This window comes from Zalophus californianus, chromosome 10 (genome assembly GCF_009762305.2).
Source record: "Zalophus californianus isolate mZalCal1 chromosome 10, mZalCal1.pri.v2, whole genome shotgun sequence".
NCBI lineage: Eukaryota > Metazoa > Chordata > Mammalia > Carnivora > Otariidae > Zalophus > Zalophus californianus.
In genome coordinates, this window is record NC_045604.1 from 79,103,552 (window position 1) to 79,125,174 (window position 21,623).

The 21,623-nt window shown below is 47.0% G+C and overlaps 1 protein-coding gene across 6 annotated transcripts in view; it reads left to right on the forward strand.

Annotated features, from left to right (window-relative positions):
* The window catches only part of SNX29 (sorting nexin 29), a 509,507-nt gene that overhangs the window by 47,867 nt on the left and 440,017 nt on the right, over positions 1-21,623 (forward strand). For all 6 annotated transcript variants that reach the window (XR_004819376.1, XM_027612456.2, XM_027612457.2 and 3 more), the window contains 3 exons: positions 15,991-16,171; positions 19,054-19,124; positions 20,499-20,747. Coding sequence is in view for 5 of the 6 variants with exons in the window: in XM_027612456.2 (XP_027468257.2) it covers positions 15,991-16,171; positions 19,054-19,124; positions 20,499-20,747 (501 nt within the window). In the remaining variant the exon portion in view is untranslated. The remainder of the gene's footprint in view (positions 1-15,990; positions 16,172-19,053; positions 19,125-20,498; positions 20,748-21,623) is intronic.

The following is a 21,623-nucleotide window of genomic DNA, read 5'->3' on the forward strand; positions in this document are numbered from 1 at the left end:
CTCTCATTCTCTCTCTCTCAAATAAATAAATAAAATCTTAAAAAAACATTTAAAAAATAAAATCTCTTTCCCGCTGTTGAATGTTTGAATAAAAACCTCATATGGGGAGGGGCACATGTGGGTTTTCAACTGCTAGGAGTCGGGAAAGATCGAATCGGTGGCTGCTTCGTTGCTCTCGAAGCCATCGAAATGACCGTGGCAGGCAGAATGGAGAAAATGAAATCTAAAGAGGAGGCCTGCATGGAAATGAGCATCCCTGTGCTTCCTCGTCCTGCTGGCTGCTGGCCTGGCCCTTTCTGTGGCTTAGCACTTGATACCAGGCCCTAGAGTTGGGCGACTGGGTTGAAATCTGTGCTCTGGGACTCGTCACACATGAGCTCTCTGGGACATCCCCTCTCTGAGCTTCCGTTTCCTCAGGTGTAAAATAAGGCCATGCATAGGACCGGCCTCACAGTGTTGTGCTGGGGGCTCCAGGAGGAAGTGCCTGCAGAGCCCAGGCCTCGGTACAGAGCTCCTGGAGCTGGTGCTTGATAACATGGCAGCAGCTGGGGCGCCTGGGTGGCTCAGTCGGGTAAGCGTCCGTCTTCGGCTCAGGTCATGATCCCAAGGTCCTGGGATCGAGCCCCGCATCAGGCTCCCTGCTCAGCGGGGAGTCTCCTCCCTCTCCCTCTGCCCCTCTTCTGCTCATACTCTCTCTCTCTCAAATAAATAAATAAAATCTTAAACATGGCAGCGACTGTCCACGCTGGGTGACAATGTGCTTATTGTTTGGATGATGCCACTGAGGCCCAAATAAGTTCATAAATTGTTCAAGTACCCATAGCTAGTATACGGCAGAGCTGAGGATTCCAGCCCAGGTCAGACTGATGTCAAATTCCTGGCTCTTCTCTGCGCCCTCCTCCTCCGGCAGTGGCCCGATGCCCATTGCTGCTGCTTTGTAGACCACTCTTGCTCAATTAGCTGAATTGGAAGGGACAGGAGACGGTAAGTAATGGTGAATTAATCCACAGGGCTGTTGCACTAGCTCTGTTTACATATGGGAAGCATTACCTTTTGAAGACAGAAGAGCTGAATCAAAGTAATGACTGAGCAGACCGAGAGTGTTGAAATTCATGCTACAGTAGATAATACTGAGTCCGTGGGGGCAGGACTGCTGTTGGTCATGGGGGGTTAGGGTACATGCAGGACTAAGTCTGGAAACTGGTAACCCTTGTATGGTGTGCTTAAAAAAATGTTCTTAAAAAGTCGTCCACATTTATAAATTATGATATTTCATGTTGAAATATGGATTTTTAGCTTTGGTTCACCTTGAGGCTCTGTGGCTCTGGGCCCACATTCACTGCTGTGGTTGGAACCCACGCCCCCTGCCATCTGTAGGGGGGCCCAGTGCTCTGGTTCTCCACACTCTGCTCCTCTCCCTCTTGCCCTTGACAGTTGAGACGCGTGGTGTTGTCATTTATTGTCCTGCTGTTGTTATTCATGTTGTTCATGTCTGAAATTTAGCAGTTTTCAAGCATAAACACCTCTCAGATGATAAGCCTTTGAAGTCAGTTTCCAGAGTGTGGACATTGTTGTCATTTTTGTCCAGTTTTATAGTTGCTTTCTGGGGAGAGGATTTGTTAGCTTCCTACTTGGCTATAGCCAGAAGTCCCTTGTTTTTGTTTTGTTTTGTTTTTGTTTTTGTCTTGATTTTGAATCCATCCTTGTCTTTGGCATGTGCTTGGTAGTTTCTACTGAGTGTTATGTATGAAGAGTTGGGTGAAACTTGTGATGATTTATCTTTCTTCAGAGGGGAGTCACTCTTGCTGCTCAGGCAAGTAGGATAGAGGAAGATCAATTTACTCCCATCAACGATTGAGCATGTCATGCCTGGGCTTCAGCATTTGCAAAGGCTGATGTATTTCTGCTTGTGCCTTCTTGCTAGGACATAGTTACTTGGGGTTTCCAACGTGTATTCATTTCCTAGAGCTGCTATAACAAATCTGCACACCCTGGGTGACTTAAAACAACAGGGAGAAATTTATTCTCTCACATTTCTAGAGGCCAGGAGTCCAAAATCTAGGTGTTGGCAGAGCTGACTCCTTCTGGAGGCTCTGAGGGAGAATGCATTCCCAGCTTCCAGTGGTTGTCAGCCGTCCTTGGTGCCCCTTGCTTATGGTGGCTTCACTCCAGTCTGGGCCTCTGTCTTCCCACAGCCTCTTCCCTCTGGGCCTCTGACTCTGTGTCCTCTCTTCAGAAGAACAACAGCCTTACTGGATTTCGGCCCACCCTCCTCCAGTATTACCTCAACTTAACTAATTACATCTGCAAAGAGCTTTTTCAAACAAAGTTACATTCTGTGGTTTCAGAGGGACATGAATTTTCGGGGGACGCTGTTCAATCCAGTGCATCCTGGATCCCTGACCTGTTGACCAGTTTCCGTCCTCCTCCACTGGTTCTGAGCCTGAACTTTTTCCCTTTCAGACTTTATGGGAATTCTGAAAGCCCTGCTTAACTTCTCCTCAGAGGAACTCTATAGCTGGAAGAAGCCCCAAGGGCCAAGTAAGGCTCTGAATATAGGGCTTCTGTCTGTGGACTTGCCTTCTCTCGGGGGTCTGGGTTCTTTGTTCCTTGCCTTTGTAGTGCTCCCAGGTCCTCGGTTTTGTTTTAATAACTGAATAATTGCCTAGCTTTTTCGGTTGTTTTTTGTGGGAGAGGTGGTTTGATCTGGATTCATCCTCCAAAGCTGAGCATGGCCCCTTGAAGGCGCCCAGTGGCCACCTTTTCCTCTTGCTGCGTTGCGGCCTGCGCATGGCTTGTCTATAAATCAGGTGCCCGGTGTTCCTTCTGTGATAAACTGTAGCTTGGGAGAGGGAGCTTGCAGGCAGATTTCTTCTACTTCTGTGAGGTTTTTAGCCAGTGCATGCATCCATCCCCCATTCCCAGGTTGGCTTGTTTGTCTGTTTTTTTGTTTTGTCCCCCATTCCCAGGTTGGCTTGTTTGTCTGTTTTTTTTGTTTTGTTTTGGTCTGTCTTTGGTTTTGGCTTAGAAAGTCAGGTTTTGTTTGTTGGTTAGTTTATGTGTTTTTTGACTTGGGGAGTTTTGACCCAAACATCCCTGAGTTATGAAATGTTGGTAGCATGGACGTGATTACAAACAGGCTGCCAGCTCAGGTTTGTCCTGTCAGGCACTGTTGGCAGGCGTGGGTGTCCGTCCCCAGCTGAGATCCCCTTGAATAGATGGTGCCAACAGGTGGGGTATGCAGGACTCAAGAGAGGCTTGGGATGAGGTTATCCAGTGTGTCTCCTTTGGGATTCAAGCCCCAAAGGCGAGAGTTGGCCGTGTCCAGGGGAGCTGTTTCCTCTTCCTTGGACGAGTGGCTGGATTTATCTATGCACGTGATTGATTTGGTGGCGGTGAGAGATGGGAGTCTGCATTTCCAGAATCTGGTCCTGCAGTTTGTGTAACTTTCTCTTCTAGTTATGCAAGTTTGTGTGAATCATTACAGCAGGAGTTCGTTATTTCTTACCCAGTAGCTCTGTCCCTTCTTTCTTGCTGATAGAATTGATTTTGTTCAGATGGTGGGTCACCAGGAGCTTCAGGCCTGAAGCTAACTCCAGGGGGAGTGAGTCTAGAGCAGATCAGGCCAGCCATAATAATTATCAGCCTTCCAGTAGCTGTTTTCAGAATAGACACTAGATGAAATTCTGACCGAAGGGAAGGAAGAAGTCCGCAGAGGGCCTTCTGAGAAAATGTCTTGCTATTTGAATGGAGACATAAGAGAAGACTTATTTTATGGTGTTGGGTTGTTGTTGAAACGTTTGGAGCTGTGGCAATGATCCTGTGACTATGAAGGGGGACAAGTCTGAGGACAAAAGCCAGTACACCAAGGATGGCAGCTCAGAGAGATGGGAAGTACCTTGGTAGTGTCACCGAGCTTCTGAATTAACCACGTCTAGAGCTGCCCTATCTCTGGACTGAATGTTGTTTGGGACAGTAAATTTCCTAATGTTGGAAGCCATCTTGAGTTGGATATCTGTTTACAGGCCTCCAGAAACAACCTAACTTACACAATAGAGGAAAGCAAGACAACTTTAATAGAAGTCAAGGCCTGTGGTTCAGAAATGAGAGGAAAGTCATGACTAGCCTGTTAATCTCGGAGACGACGCCTGCATGTTTTCTGCTCCTTTTTGATAATCTGGCTGACCACAGGCCTGGCTTCCTTGTCTGCTGATGACTTACACTGAGCAGCTCCCGTGAGCCAGGGGATTGGTTAGACCCTCCGTTCATTGTTCCATTTTATTTCTGAAATGACTGTGTGTAGTGAATGAGGGTGTCCTCGTTTTACAGATGAAGAAAATAAAGCTCAAAGAAATGAAATCATTTTCTTAATGCTCCAGACCTAATAATTGTGGCAGAGCCGGGTTTTTTTTTTTTTTTTTTAAAGATTTTATTTATTTATTTGACAGAGAGAGAGAGATAGCAAGAGCATGCACATGAGTAGGACGAGTGGGGAAGGGAGAAGCAGGCTTCCCGCGGAGCAGGGAGCCCCACGCGGGGCTCGATCCCAGGACCCTGGGATCATGACCTGAGCCGAAGGCAGACGCTTAACGACTGAGCCACCCAGGCGCCCCAAAGAACCAGGGTTTTGATTTAGGTCTGCATGGTTGTGACTCGGAGGCTCCAACTTTTTTATTCACGATGGCATGTTGTTTCCAGGAAGAGGGCTCTCTGAAAGACCTGTTTCCCCCCCCGCCCCCCTCATTTGAATTCATGAGTAAGTGAATCAGCAAGTATTTTAAGTTATGAGCACTTAGAACAGAGGTCAGCAAACTGTGTCCCTATTTTTATAAATAAAGTTTTATTGGAACACAGCCACACGGGTTCACCTACTTACTATGCATGGCGGCTTTTAGGCAGTTGTGACTGAGACCATTTATCTTGTAAAGTCTGAAGTATCTAATATTTGGCCCTTTAGAGAAGAAGTTTGCTAATCCCTGTTTTCGAGAACAAAGGACAGGGGATTCCACTTTACCTTATCACACCATATTCACTTGTCTGTTGTCTGCATACCTCACTGGATGATAAGCTTTGGGACTGCAGGGCATTATGTCTGTTTTACTTCCTCTTGACTTTCCAGCTCCTGGCATAGCATCTGGAAATATATCAGTACTTCAATAAAAATATACTTATATTTCATGATTTCAATTGGCACAGTATCATATTGCATGATTCCCGAGGTACCTTATACCGGGATCACTGCAGAGTGCTACAAAGGAAGTGATTAAGTTTGGAGGAAAAGAGCCAAGATTGATTTTTAAATTTACTAAAAATGAATTAAAAGTGACTGAGAGCTACGTAGGCTTGGCTTGGAATTGGAGGATTTTACCGATGTTGGATGCCCAAAGCAGTCAATACAGAATGCAGTGTGGAAAAATGAATTATTTTCGTTCTGCTGGAGAGAGGAGTTAACGCCTGTCTTTGTTTGGGCTGCCGTAACAAAATACCACAGACTTAAGGAGCTCATAAACAGCACGTTCTGCATGGAGCACTGGGTGTTATACGCAAATAATGAATCATGGAACACTACATCGAAAACTAATGATGTAATGTATGGTGATTAGCAACATAATCATAAAAAAATAAAAAATAAAAACATGGAAATATGAAAAGTAAAAACAACAACAACAACAACAACAACAACAAAAACCAGCAGCAGTTTATCACGTTTCTGGAGGCTGGGAAAGTCCAAGATCAAGGCACCAATGTGGTTGAGTGAGGACCCTTTTCCTGTTTCATAGCCAGTGTCTTCTCACTGTGTCCTCACATGGTAGAAGGAGCAAGGGATCCCTCTGGAGCCGCTTTCATAAGGACGTAATCCAGTTCCACGAAGATTCCACCTTCATGACCTAAGGGTCCTCCAAAAGGCCCCACCTCCTAATACCATCATCTTTAGAGGTTAGGATTTTAAGATAGGAATTTTGGAGGGACACGTTCAGACCGTAGCAGTGCCATTTCATGACCAAACCTGGTGACTTGATGTTCTTGTTAATGACTAATGGATCATCATGAGGTGATGTGTTGGCAGTCCATTACAAGGTCATAGGCTTGGTTCAGAACATACCAGAGACACACCTGCTGTTAATTGAGCTGTCTGTCCTGTAAAATTTAAGTGTCTTCCTTGTCTGTTCAGCAGCCCTTGGCACCAAGGACCCTCTGACGTTGAAACACTGTTTCCCCCTCTTCTGGTGGCCACAACGTCCTGGGATACTTGCTGTTTCTTTGTTCATCCTTCTTATGTATCATTTCTACACCCTCAGATATTAACTATCATTCATCTTCAGACTCTTCTGTTGCCTCTTGCTTCTATACATACACCTACTGTCTGAATTCCTAGGTGAAAATTGCTCTCCATGTGTTGATTACTTGAAGTTCTACCTGCAGCCCACATCACTCCCTGGGGTCCTTCCTCTTACGTGTCTCTATCTGGATGTACCGCAGGCTCGTCACAGGTTCCAAGACTGAATCCTCCTCTCTAGCCCTGTTTGCTCCTGTGATCCTTCCTTAGCAAATGGCTCTGCCCTTCATCCAGCTTTCCTGGACAGCCCTCGGGCTTCCTCGCAGCCTCCTTGTCCTTCCCCTCTGCCCTATTTTATCCTTCTGCCTTCCATCTCCATCCTCCCCAATCCACTCTGCACATCCTGCCAGTCTGGGGGTGGGGTTCTTCAGTGACCAGCCTGTTCCCTGCTCCCTCCTTAAAGCTCTGTCATGGTTCTCTTTGGAGTTGAGACAGGGGACACACTCCTTGACACGGCTTCCATGGTCTGTCCCCTACCAGCTTTGTCTGTCTCTGCTCTTCCTCTAAACCCTACCCCACACCCAGGGCTAACAGGCAGCTGGCAGGTAAGACATTGCAATACTTATGTCCAGTTGATAAATAAGTCATGACCCGGGTCCTCTGAGTTCCCCTCCTGCCACACCCCCTGCCTGGGGAACCCCTGGGACCTCTTCATAAGTCAGCAACTAAAGTGTTAATGCTGGACACGCTGGGGGAGAAGGTCTTTAGTACCCCTGTCTTTTCATTGCTCAGGGAGCAGTTTAGGTAGTTAAATCCTAAATGTTGAACAGCGTGCCTGGTTTCTATAGTCCTGAAGCTGTCAAGTCTGGAAGTGTTCTTTGTTCTTGCCCTTCTGCTGCCCTCCTTCCTCCAACCCTCATTCAGACACTAACTACTCAAATTTTTTTTCTCTCTTTAAAATTGTGGCAAAGTATACATAACGTAAAAATGACCATTTTAACCACTTTCAGGGTACACATTGGATAACCATCTCCACCATCCATCTCCCTGTGTTGAAAGTCCATCCGCATTAAACACTGCCTCCTCATTCTCCCTCCCCTAAGCCCCTGGCACCTGGACCATTCTCCTTTCAGTCTCTATGGTTTGTCTTGTTTAAGTACTTCACATAAGTCAGGCTTACTTATACTCCACATACCTAAGGCTTATTTCCTTTGCCATAATATCTTCAAGCTTCACGCATTTGTAGTACATCAGAATTTCTTTCGTTTTTAAGACTGAATGGTATTTCATTGTGTGTACACACACCCACACACCACTTTGTTTATCTCCTCATCTGTGGATGGACACCTGGGTTGCATCCATTTATTGACTGCTATAACCTGCATGAACACAGGCATAGAAATATCTAATCGAATCCCTGCTTTCAGTTCTTTTGGATAAGTACCTAGAAGTGGAATTGCTGGATCAGATGGTAATTCTGTTTCACTTTCTGTAGCGGCTGCACCAGTGTACGTCCCCACCAGTAGCGCACGAGGGTTCCAAGTTCTCCACATCCTCGCCAACACTTGTTGTTATCATATATTTATTTTTTGATACTAGCCATTCAGATGTGAAGTGGTATCTCATTGTTTTGATTTGTTTTGATCTCTTCTCTCTTGAAATTTCAGATTTCATGAGCTCCTCACCCAGTGCAGCTGGCCTGTGTTCCTTCTCTAGGTGTCTCCTTTCTACCCCCCTACCCCCCAGCCCTCACTAGTCCTGAGTCCTTCTCTCATCAAACGAATTTATGGCACTTCCTGCTTTTCTTGACTGTCTCTCTTGATGGGGTCATGGTCAAGGACTGGGTTTATTCTCGCTCTTCCTTGTAGCTCCAGTGTATTGCAAGGTGCCTGGCCACCAAAAAGGACATTCAGAATAATGACTCCAGGACCCAGACTTGAGGACATGCTGCTCCTTGTCCCAGGAAGCCAGACCCCACCCTCTGCTGTCTGTTCGTCTTCTTTACAGTCAGCTGAAAGCAGGTGGTATTAATATACACCCAACTGTAAAATTAGAGAAACTGACTTCCTTGATCCTCATTGGGGATTTTTGAAAACGGTTGATTGCATTTAACTCAAAGCAGAATTTATATTTTGCTTCATTGGGTCACTTTGGGTAACAATTTCATTTCTGTAGAAAAGTATTTTTGGAGGAAGCTTCATGTGCCAGGAGAAGCCTGGGCCCATCCTTTTGCTTGAGAGGGGAAGTCCACTCCCCTACCCTCCCATCCTTGTATGGCTTTCAGTTCCTTCTTTTGTGTTTCTCTGTCGTATTCATGAACTTGCAAATCAGCTAGTTCTGGTACTAGAGACCTTGGAAGGATGTTGGTGAAAGATTCAAAGAAAAGACTGAGTTCTATCCAGGGGTGGTGATAAGAATGTTTAACAGCTGGTTGGGAACTGCTGGCCTTAGGGAGAGGGTCAGAGTCAGAGTGCTATCCCCCATGGGCTAGGTGTTAATCTGTGAGTTCCTAGGTTATGGGGATGTCCGCAGGGTTCTGGGGAGGGTCCTTGACAGCTGGGGTGGCCGAGGGCTTGGACCAGTGGCTACTTACTAAGGGGCAGCAAACTGTCCCAGCATTTTAGGATCTCATATAGCCAGACTGTTGCCTCTTGGCCAAGGATGACTTCTGGCTGTTTTAAAGGTGTTTGATCCTAAGGTCTAGTAAATTAAAACTAGTAATTTTGGCCTCAGAGTTGTCAGTTTTTAGTCCATAATTATCTGGCCTGTTGGATTCATGGGTCCCTTGCTTAGTTCCTGTCAGCCTGAAAATGACTCTTCAGCAGAGGATGGGGTACATCCCTAAAAGGAAACAAGACACAAGCTTCTGAAGTCCTTTGTTTGGCACTAGAGAAGGTTCCCACTTTATAATAAAGGAGGTGCTGTAGACTCTTGTAGACCACCGGTGAATGCTAAGTGTGCCCAGGTCCTGGGATCGAGCCCCGCGTCGGGCTCCCTGCTTGGTGGGAAGCCTGCTTCTCCCTTTCCCACTCCTCCTACTTGTGTGCATGCTCTTGTAGACCACCGGTGAATGCCAAGTGTGCTACGCTGAGTTGTTAAGAGCTCAGTGCCCCAACTTCAGGGCCAGGCAGATGACAGAAATGAGTGAGGCAGGCCCGCTAAAGGCACCTGGGTTGGTGGAGACTGTGAGTCACCTGGCTGCTGCAGGGCAGGCTGGGAAGCGTCTGGGGGTTCAGGAAGAAGAGAGATTTCGATGAGCAGTGGGGTGGGGGTTCACTCTTTTGCATAGAGTGGTCAGAGACCGTCTTTATGGGACTTTTGAATAGAGACCTTGGGGAAGGAGGGAAGTAGCCATACTGTTACCTGGGGAAGGAATCCTGTGCTGTTCAGCAAGTGGAAAAGCTTAGAGTCACTTGCCTCTGCTCTCACATTTATTCTCTGCCCTTGCCTGCAGACTGTTTCCCAGGCTCCCTTGCCCACTGTCCTCCCGCTTAGCCAGAGGAAGGTGGGAGGAGGAGGGAGGCTGGAGCATTTCCTCCCAGCTCCAGGGGGCATGTCTAGCAGTGCTGTGCTTTCTCTGTGGTCCGTGGACGTTCCACGTAGCCTGCAGGTCAGGCCGCGGTCTTCTTGTTTCACTGTTCTCCTTGGTGCCCCTGCCACAGGCTGGCTGTTGCCTGGTGAGTCTGTATGTAGGAGTGGAATTGCTGGATCGTATGCTAATTCTGTGTTTACCTTTTTGAGGAACCACGAAGTATTGTCAACAGTGACTGTACCGTTTTACAGTGATACTTTTTTTTTTTGAGTAGAGATGGAATTGCCTTTATTTCTCTGCAACTGAAATTAACTCTGCTATTAAATCCCCTTTCAGCTAGTTCTTACACTCTTAACATTACCTCTTCCTTCTGTTCCTCTGGCTTCAGGAATGGGTTGGCTTTCTGACATTGGTAATCTTTGGGTGGCCTCACTGTGTCCTGTTGGGCTTTGTAGCTTGGCCAGAGTCTTTGTAACAGATGCCCTGTGTTTGGTTCCTTCAGTGCTCTCCTGGTGTGGTTTCTGTTCATGGCTGGGCAGGCGCTCACGTGGAGCATGCTTGGCATGTTGGAGGAGCGTTGAGGAGATCAGCGAGGCTGGAGCAGGGCGAGTGAGGTGGGCAGTGGCAGGGGTGCAAGGCCAGAGGTGGCCTGGTTCCACCGATGGGCAGTGAGTGGCACTTTATCCTCCTTGGCTGCTTTTGTTTTCCTGATCTCCACCCACCTCCACCAAGATAATTGGCACCTGTTCTGTGGAATCAGCAGAGATGTTTTGTTTTTAGATTTAAATAGACTGGAGTCTTCAAAAGTCATACAGTATCTCAGATTATTGTGCATTTATTCATTCTTTAAAAATCTGCCAAGTTCTGGGGCACCTGGGTGGCTTATCTTTATTTAAAAAAAATCTACCGAGTTCGGATTATAAACTTTATTTTTATTTTTTAAAAATATTTTATTTATTTGAACAGAGAGATACAACGAGAGAGGGAACATAAGCAGGGGGAGAGGGAGAGGGAGAAGCAGACTCCCCGCTGAGCAGGGAGCCCGACTTGGGGCTCGATCCCAGACCCTGGGATCATGACCTGAGCTGAAGGCAGATGCTCAACTGACTGAGCCACCCAGGTGCCCCTGAATTATAAACTTTAAAATGGTGGATTTTATGTTAAGTGAAATTTACCACAATTAAAAAATTAAACCTGGAAGGGGCTAAGTTACCTTCACTTGGCAAGTTTAAGTTTTTTTCTAACTGAAAGGGAATTTAATAGCAGAGTTAATTTTAACTGCAGAGAAATAAAGGCAATCCTACCTCAAAAAAAAAAAATGTATCGATGTAAAATGGCATAACCACCATTGACAGGAGTTTGGTGGTTCCTCAGAAAGGTAAACCTAGAATTACTGTCTGATCCAGCAATTCCACTCCTAAATACAGACCAGAAGAATTGAAAGCAGGGACTCAAACACACTTGTATATGAATGTTCCTAGAAGCATTATTCACAAGAGCCAGATGATGGAAAAACCCAAATGTCTGTTGACAGATGAATGAACAAAATGTGGTATATACACACAGTAGGATATTATTCAGCCATAGAAAGAAATGAAGTACTGATAAATACTAGGGCATGGATGATCCTTGAAAACATTCTGCTAAGTGAAAGTGGCCAGATAAAAAGGTCCCATATTGTACTATTCGACTTATATGAAGTATCTAGAATAGTCAAATTCACAGAGACAGAAAATGGAATAGAGACCCCTGGGGGCTGGGGAGGAGGGGAGATTGGGGGAGTTATCGTTTCCTGGGTATGGAGTTTCTGTTTGGGATGATGGAAAAGTTCTAGAAATGGGTGGTGGTGATGGTTGCTCAACATTGTGAATGTACTTAATGCTACTGAATTATGCACTGAAAAATGGTTAGAGTGGTAAATTTTATTATGTATCTTTTACCACAAATTTTAGAAAGCAAAAAAAAAATGTCAAGTTTACAGACTTTTTACAAGTCTTTATTAAACCACGCTTCCTGTCTTCTGGTTTCAGGAGGCAGTCCTGTGGCTGGTTGGGAGAGGGCCAGGTGACGAAGCTACAGCCCCTTCTTGGGAACTCTGCTTTGCTGATCCATTTGTGTCTTGTAGTCAGGCTCATCCAGATTTGGATGTGACTAGGATTTGGGGGGCACTTGTGCTCCCCTAAGTCTGAGGCTGGAATAAGGGAGCACTTGATGGCCTTTTGTTCCTGGACTCTTTGATAGCATGGATGGGTGATTCTGTTAGTGTTTTACTTAAAATCCATTCCCCGTTTCTTCTTTGGCTTAACAGAACCTTGATTTTGCTCAGGGCCGCGGGATGTCCTCTAGGTAATAGATCATGAGTGATTAAGTCAATCTTGACATTTTATATCTCTGTTCCTCTTGGTTTTCTGGGCTTACCCTTGCCTGAAAAAAAGGGGTGATAGAGCTGGTTTTATCTTGTCCTCTTTCTTCTTGATTGTGGCTATGATACCCAGGGTGGTGGCAGTCCTCTGGAACCGGGGCAAGGGGGGTGGTGAAGGTCAAGCGGTTGGAAATTCTGCCCATGACAGTGCCTTTGAACCAGCTGTCTACCTCCAGACTAAGTCTGTGAGAAAAAGAAGCCTTTCTTTGTTTACAAGAAGCCTAGCTCCTTGTAGTTGGGTTTTCTGTTTCTCGTTGAGCAATGCTGTCTTGTTTTTATTTCTTTCTGAGGGATGCATTTGCCACTTGGATGCTCAGAGGCACTGCTCAGTGCCTGGAGTGTTGCCCCTCCTCCATAAATGTCAGATGACTGAGGAATGCACCCTATCACACTGCATCAGGCTTCTGGTCGCAGGTGACAGCAAGTCACTTAGACTTCAGCAAACAAAGGGCACTTACTAACTCAAGTAACTAAGAAAACTGGAGGGTGAACTGGGTTTAGGGGCTCCACATCCCCCACATTGGTCTCTATCTCTCAGCCCTGCTTCTGTCTGGGTGGGTGTCTTTCCCAGGTGGGTGTACTCCACAGGAAAGGGAGGAAAAGGGCCGAGTGGCTCCAGGTTTATGTGATTATCAGAGCTCCTACTTCTAGAACAGTAGATGGCAAACTTCCTCCTTAAGGGATCAGATAGTAAGTATTTTGGGCTCTGTGGGCCACAGATACCTGTAGCAACTTCCCAGTGATCACTCTATAGCAGGAAACCAGCTACAGGCGGTATGTGTACAAAGGGCATGACTCTTCCAATAAAACTTCACTTACAAAGACAAGTCGTGGGCCAAGTTTGGCCCTTAGACCATTGTTTGCTGACTTCGGTTCTCGAGGGAGCCAAGGTCTCTCCTCTAGTGGTTTAGGTAGAAGTTGTGGGGAGAACCCTGTGGTCCAGGGCTGGGACTAGGGTGAGACCAGCGAGGCCCTCACTGCAGCCCCAGAATTTACAGGAGCACCAAAAAACTCAGCAATCGGGAGCCTAACATTTTCATGCAATATTTTTAAAAAGTCAGATTAATACAGAAAAAAAATCATGATGCTCAAAATAATAAACAGGGTCAGGCGGGAAGGTGGGGTGAGGGAGGCCAATTGCGGCACACCCCCTGGCTCGGCTAGGTGATTGCCCAGTCCAGCTTACCTGTCCAGCCCTGCGGGAGGACAGGTTTGTGGTGCTGAAGGCAGCTTCACAGGGACCCAGATGAGAATGTCTCCTCAGGGTTTTTGTCCTCCAGAGTATCTAGGCATCTCTTATAGTCGAGTGAGGCCTGTTAGAAACTTTGCCAGAGGGCCTGTGGTGTTAGCTCCCCTCTGTTAACAAGTGCCCTCGGAGGTGGTTTGCATCAACAGCCCCTTCAAGGCTCTTGTACATGTGGGCAAATGGCGTTCAGGCATCTGGAGAACCAGAAGCCCTCACCCACTTCTGGAATGAGGCTCTGGTTTCATAGCAGCAAGAGATCAGTGTATGCCCCAAATTAAATTATGGACGCTGCAAGCGTTAAGTGGCAGCTGAGCTGCACTTGAGATAGACCACATTAATGCTGGCAGTGGAAGTGGACCCCCACTGGGTAATTCTCACCCTTGCTGCGTCACTTTGGCAGGCTGGGGAAGGATTCTGTAGCACTAAGCAATTTGGGAAATTGAAAGGTGAAACACACATCAAGTGTTTCATGTGCGTTCAAGGTCAGAGGGAGGTCACAGCAGTTCTCCAGAAAGACCAAATGCAGGTGAGAGTCACCTGATTTGAGTCATGACAGAGATACAGATGGTTGTTTGGCGTGTTTTGAAACAAGTTATTGGCCTGCCGGCCCTGGATATCGCTTTCACCATTACCCCCGTCCTGGTTTGTGAGAAAAGCACTGAGTGAAAGAAAGGCCGTTACACATTTGTGTGGTCTGGGCTGATCTCCTGGGTTTGGGAAGGGGATTTGTGTGGCATTTAGGGATTGAGACAGAAGGGAGTCCTGAGTGAGCTGCTGTGTTGGTTTTTCCAGTCATTCCTGAGCTGTTTATTTAAACTGATCCCAGAGGTCGGCTTGATCCACAGATATGCGTATGTATGCATTTAGTTGCTGTTAAGAGGAAAAGGAGAAGAGGAAACAACACAGTTGCTCTCGTTTGAGAAGGTTGTCATTAGGTAGATGGCGGTTGGTCATCATGGCCTGGCCATCGTGCTCGGGCTCTCCTTCCCTTTTCTTCAGTCACCCCAGGATCTCTGGGTGCTTCTGTACTTTGGGGCTTATTTGAAGGGAGAGGAATCGGAAGTGTAGCATGACCGGGTGAGTCACCAGGGTCATTCTCTTGATTGATCTCTTCACCACCGTCCAGCCTGCTAGGCTGGAAGCTTCGTTAGGGATGAATCCTTATTGTCTACCTGGTAGCTCACAGCCTTGCCCAGTCCATGGCTTCCATTAAGAATGCAGTCCATGCTAAGTGAGCTGAACTGAATTATTCGAGTGAATTTGCTAACCCGGTGTCCAGTTTATGGAGATGTGTGTGTTTACATTCTTTAGAAGGAATCTTGAAAGATCCTGTCTCTCAGAGGCGTCTATGAGCCTTTTGAGCTCCTGGCTTAGAATCCCCATCTGGCAGCAAAGACTCAGCTGTGTCTCCCTTGGGATATTAAGCAGTTGTGAACATGATCCTCTTGAAGAGGGTAGAGCTGTCTGTCACCACACAAGGCTGCCTGAGTTAGTGCTTTGCAGTCAGGCAGCCCCGAGGTCCCATTCTGCCCTACAGCTTACTAACTGCATACCACTGGGTCAAGTTACCGGCTTGGCCAGGCCTCTGCCCTCGTCTTTGATGTGGAGATGGCCTTGGTGCTTATGAGGACTGAGGTCAGATGTCAAGTCTTGAGTGCAGTGGCGGGTACTTTGCTACTGCTTTGCACACAGTAGCAGCGCTTGCTGGTGTTGCTGGTTATTATTGGCAGCACGGAAGAGGTTTGATGAGCATACGTGAAGACAATGGATCACAAAATGAGGTATATACTAGAATGAAAATTATGAAAAAAATCTCTGCGTGTGGATGAAAAAGGTAGGATGTGAGGAGATTCAATAACTACCTTGTGGATAAAAAAAACTTTTTAAGCTTTCACTTAAAGCCTTAAATCTGTTCCTATTCTCAGACATATGGAAATCCTTTCTAAGGAGCTAGAAATGAGGACAGTTATGGACAAGGAGGTTCAAAGCAGTATGTAGGGAAGATTGGCAATATATCATGTTCCCAGAGGTAGAGAAATGGTTAAAATACGTTTCATTGGGAAGCCATCAAAAATCATGTTTTCAAAGATCTTTATTTTTTAAAAAAATTTGAAAAAGATTTTATTTATTTGAGATAGAGCAAGAGCGAGAGAGCATGAGTGGGGGATGGGGGGGTGGGGGAGGGCAGAGGGAGAAGTAGACTCCCCCTGAGCAGGGCCTGACTCGGGGCTCCATCCCAGGACTCTGGGATCATGACCTGAGCTGAAGGCAGATGCTGAACTGACTGAGGCACCCAGGCGCTCCCACGTTTTCAAAGATCTTTAAACATTACAGCAAAATGTTCATGATCTAGACAAGAAACAAACCCGGATGTGAAATTGTACTCTTCAGTGTCTTCCTTTTCTATGCTAAGGAAGTAACTCTTACGATCCTGAAAAATGCCTAGGGACTATTACTCTAAAATGATGCGTGTCCCGGGCTGAGTGCCATCGTGCCCGTCCCTCTCTCTGCAGAGCCTGTGTTCTGGTTCTACGTGAAGGAGGTCCTCAGCAAGCACGAGCTGCCACGCTTCTACTCCCTGCGCCACATTGCCTCGGACGTGGGCCGCGGCCGGGCCTGGCTGCGCTGTGCCCTCAACGAACACTCCCTGGAGCGCTACCTGCACATGCTCCTGGCTGACCGCAGCAGGCTCAGGTACTGGGGATGGCCTTCTGGGGGAGGCGTAGCTGGCTGGCTAGAATCGCAGCATCTGACTGCCTGGGTTTGTGTCCCAGTCTCCTTGTTGAGGAGGCATGCGGGTTCCCCTTTTATAGTCCCCATGTATTCAGCTGTGCTTGGGGCACAGATGGTTAGAGAATAAACGAGAGAATGAATGCTTGTAAAGGGCTCAGTATGGCACCTGCATACAGCAAGTACTCCGTAAATGCTTATTATTTAGGTGTGGGATGTGGAGAGAGCTTTTGTCCCAGGGTACAGCCTGCTCTTCACTTGGTGAAATTTTAATTTGGGCTCCTTTCAGATCTAGAGTTTCTTTCTCAGTAGAAATTGGGTGTTTAGTGCTCAGTTTTGTGTTTGTGTTGGGTTCCTTACAATTCCTTCTATTTTTTTAAGGTTAATCAATCCCAAACTGACTGAAAGGAATAGAGAAGCTTTGTGCTGGGAAGGGAAATCAATTGTTATTTAAAAAGAAAAAAAACTATTTTATGATGTTTCCTTTTTTTTTCTTGATCGTAAACATACAGCTCACTCTATCAGTATAGGTCAGTTTATGCTGCTGTAACAAACAGCATAAAACCCTCGGTGGTTCGAGACAGCCACGTTTACTTCTTCCCCCGGACACATGTCTATCATGGATGAGTCGGGGTTCCCCGTCTCAGGGTCCCGGGCTGACAAGAGGCTCCCATGATGGCCAAGGTAGGAAAAAGGGATGTGGTTGAACTGAGCACTGGCTTTTGAAGCTTCTGCCCAGAGAGATACTTCACTTCTACCCACATTTCATTGGCCAGGGAGTCACGTGGCCACGGCCTAGCTCAGCAAGGTGGGGGTGTGTGGCTGTCGCATAGCTGTGGGAGGAGGGCACTGCATATGCCTCAACCGTAGTAATGTCAGCCACATTCCTTTCAGAAACATGTGACAGTGCTGTCATTGTCCTATACTCATGTTAATGACTCTGTTGGTGGCTGTTACTTATGTCTGAGAACGGTAGACTAGACATGTTACTTTGTGTCACCTGATGGTGCACAGGGACCATGATCAGTCCTGTGCGGGTTCCTTGAGTAGCTTCCACATTAGCAGTGCCCAGCTCCTAAACAGCGAGGGTTCAATTTCAGTGAATTAATCTCGTTTAATTCAGTAAGCTGGCATTTCATTTGTGCCCTGAAGCGTTCCCATGATTTTATATGCTGCCATGCGTTCCCTGGCTTGTCTCCTCTTCTGTTTTTTGTGCTGCTTGTGGTCACCTGTCTACCAGCAACTTGTTAGGGGTTCTGGATTGTGCACGAAGGCTCAGACAAATACTCCTGAAGTTCTCCCATTGATGGTGCCTGTGGTGCCGAGTCCGGCTGTATGCTCAGACTATGGGTCTGAAATGGAAGGCGTGGCGGCCAGGACTACTGTGCTCACTGCACCCGTGTGCTGCTTAGGTCTGAGCCCCGAGGCTGTGGACGTCTGGGTGTACCCCCCAAGCATTAGACAGTTTTAGTTGAGGAGAACATACTCCTGTTTCTTATAGTGAATTTCCTTCTTTTTTTTTTTTTAAAGATTTTATTTATTTATTTGAATGGGGGGTGCGGAGAGAGAGCACAAGCAGGGGAAGCTGCAGAGGGAGAGGGAGAAGCAGACTCCCCACTGAGCAGGGAGCCTGACGTGGGGCTCAATCCCAGGACCCTGGGATCATGACCTGAGCCGAAGGCAGATGCTTCACCGACGGAGCCACCCAGGCGCTCCTACAATGAATTTTCATGAAGCTCTTCCCAGCAGATCATTTGGAAGTAGTTCAGAGTTGTACAACTCCGTATCAAGGTCGAAGTGAATCCAGGTGTTAACGGTTCACAGTTGAACTTACCCGAATCACTAGCCACTTACTAACTAGATGTGGGCACACCAGATTCATTCACGTGCGTGGAAACTGGCTCCAACTTTTAAAGCGTCGCAGTCTGGGGAATTGGAGGTACAGTGGCAGTGCCAGCTCGAGCGTGTAGTTTGCGCTTAGGCCGACACTCTGCTGGGTAAGCTTATCGGATGGTGGGCGTTCCTTTGTTCCGTCGTTTGCATTAAGTCACTTCCGCAGCCAGGGTGTCCCATCTCCTGCTGCACTGCAGGTCCCTTACCACTGACTGTGCTTTAGCGATGTGAGCTTTGACTCCATTAATTGAGAGTTCTCCAGCCTGGTAGGGAAGTCAGGGGTTGAAGATACTTCCTTGCTACTGCTTAGCGGGCCTCGGATACAGAGCTGGGGAGCTGGACTGGGGCACCAGCTTCAGGGCCCTGGCCGTACCATCATCGCCGGACAAGCTGGGACTAACCCTGTAGACCTTGTTGACCCCTTTCTTTCTACTGCCGCTGAGATTCGTGGGTCCCTTTTAGCTTCCCAGCCCTTTCCAGGGGTAACTTGGGCTTTTGGGTCTGCAGCCCAAGCAAGTATTATGTACAAAGGCTCTGGTTGATGGAGCCATGGAACTCTATCATTTCCTTCTATAACTCTCTCTTTGGTAGCCCAGTCATGGCACGCAGGGGGCGAGCTCAGATTTCCTGCCTGCGTCTCAGAGACCTTGCTTGACTGTATGCCACCCCTCTCTTTGTCCCCTTCTCCTTTGCTGCTTCATAAATAACTGCGTTTACATCTCATGCCTATTTCAGTACACTCAAGCTCAGGGGACCAATGAAGAATTCGTAGGATATATACATTCAGTCCTTTGTTTATTAACCGGAAGCTTCGGCTGGGCAGAGACCTTGGGTAGCCACTCTGGGATGACCAGGCACAGATATTCCAGGGAGCCATGTAAGAGAGTTATCTGGCCAATGGATGCAGAAAATCACTTGTTCAGAACTTCTTCCCTTTCTCTTTCAATTTGCAGCACTTTTTATGAAGACTGGTCTTTTGTGATGGATGAAGAAAGGTCTAGCATGCTTCCTACCATGGCAGCTGGTAAGCCTGGCCCAGGCCAGGAGTGATGGGTCCTTAAAGCTTGGTGAGCAGAGTCGGCTGCCTGGGAGGGAATTTATCACTCCAGGAGAGGCTGTGATTTTCCGTGTCCCTCCCCGACTTAATGAGTCACTTGTCACTGTCCTTCCTTTAGTAGCATTGGTCACCGAGTCCATTTATCTTGAATTGGATACCATGGCAGGGAAACCATAGGGTTGGGAGTTTTGGCTGTGACTTTGCAAGACCTGGGGAGTTGGAAGCAGGAGACCTGGCTTTGAAACCTGGCTCTACCTTTTCCTGGCTGGTGACCTGGGGCAGGTCCTGTGAATTCTGTCACCCTTATTTCCGTCCTCTGCATGGTAGGGATCCTGAGAGCATGGGAATTGCTTTCATAGGGCTGTGAGAGAATCAAGTGTGGTTAAGAGTCATGTCCACGATTTGTCAGTGTGGAAGCCCCTGGCTTGATGTCAGTTGGTGAATTGTTAGGTTGTTTATCGTTTGACTCTCACTCAAAGAGTGAGCCCAACAGAAGTGGGTAACTTGATTCTTTCTTTCAAATCCTCCTTTGCCTTTTTTTTTCCCTGAAGGTTTACACTAAGTCCCACATATTGAGAGTTACGTTCGTCTTGTCCATTGATGAGGAAAAGTCAGGCTTTGACTGTGATGTCCTGTGTAGGCCAAGGCAAGCTTTTGCCTGAAATAATAATAGTTATAATATTGATGCACATGTTTGATTGCTTACTGAACTGAGTGGTTTTGGTGGGTGATTGTTTCTAATACCCTGTGAAAGAGATTCTCTCGTCCCCATTTTACAGGTAAGGAAACAGAAGCTCAGGTTGTACATGACTTGACCCAGGTCTCCTGGAAAGCGGCAGTGCTGGTATCCAACCCAGGCAGTTAGACTTACATCTTAACCTCCCTGGGGTTGACCTCTTATTTGTCTTTGACCGAGAGGGAGAGAATTGGGAAAGACTCATCTGCTATGATAACTGGTGTCTCCTGACCCCATTTTGTGGGAGGTTTTTATTTTATTTTATTTTATTTATTTTTTAAAGATTTATTTATTTATTTGACAGAGAGAGACACAGCGAGAGCAGGAACACAAGCAGGGGGAGTGGAAGAGGGAGAAGCAGGCTTCCCGTGGAGCAGGGAGCCCAATGCGGGGCTCGATCCCAGGACCCTGGGATCATGACCTGAGCTGAAGGCAGACACTTAACTGACTGAGCCACCCAGGTGCCCCTTGTGGGAGGTTTTTAAATCAGTGCTTCAAATCAGGGCGTTCCCTCTTGTGTACTCTATCATTTGCCCCTCACTTATCGTGTTGGAGGTGTGACTTCCCCATGGCAGACACTCCAGACTTTTCCCTTTTCTGGGCAGGTCTGAACTCCATCCTCTTTGCAATCAACATCGACAACAAGGATTTGAATGGGCAGAGTAAGTTTGTTCCTACCGTCTCAGACCTCTTAAAGGAGTCCACGCAGAATGTGACGTCCCTGCTGAAGGAATCCACGCAGGGAGTGAGCAGCCTTTTCAGGGAGATCACGGCATCGTCCGCCGTCTCTATCCTCATCAAACCTGAGCAGGACACTGACCCCCTGCCCGTCGTGTCCAAGCACGTCAGCGCTGGTGAGTGAGAATGGGCATGGGAGTTTGAACAGTGGGGTTGGGTCAAAGGACAGCTGACCATGGCTGAGGGGGGACACACCTCGTGGTCCGAAAGTGCCAAGGGAAATCTCATGCACTTGTGTTTTCAGTTTGCACTTGTGGTTATTTTTCTCCCCCTTACTCACTCTGAGAGGGACTGAGAGCCTCGCTGAGATGTGAAGACGATAGGGTTGGAGCGCACTCAGCTCACTGACAGCACAATGACTGTGAGGGTATGTTGGTCACGTGAAGCCAGATGAGCTTCATCTTCATTCATTTATTCCTTCATCCATTCATTCATGTGTTCATTTACTGCATTCTGTGTGCTAGGCAGTGAACTACGAAGATCTCTAGCATTTAGCCTGCAGTCTCTTTTGGGTTGGGTAAGAATAGATATTTAATGACAAATTATACAAGTAAGTATTACTTACTTACTTATTTATCCTTCTGATAAATGAGATGCAAGCCAAGCATGGGGTGCTATGAAGAATGTGCACTCTTGGGGGGAGTGACATTTAAGTGGAGGCCAAGGGGAAGGGAGGAGTTGTCAGCTTTGACTCCCTAGGCTGGGGAGGCCAAAAAAAGTTGATTTAGTTGAGATGCATTTTGTGAGAACTTTGTAATATGCCTTGAGCCTTCTGGAACATCCAGAATGTTGCTACAGCGAAAGTGGAAATTTTGGGATTAAGTATATAGTGCTAGTATTCTCAAATCCTTTTAACAAGGCAGTAATCATGGTCATCTCTTTGGTATTATTAGTGACAGTGAAAATTCAGAGTGTTGTGGGGTCTTTGATATATGCTGGCTTTATCTGTCTTGTCCTCTCCTTCTCCAGTAGAGACCCCAGGTGAAGCACAC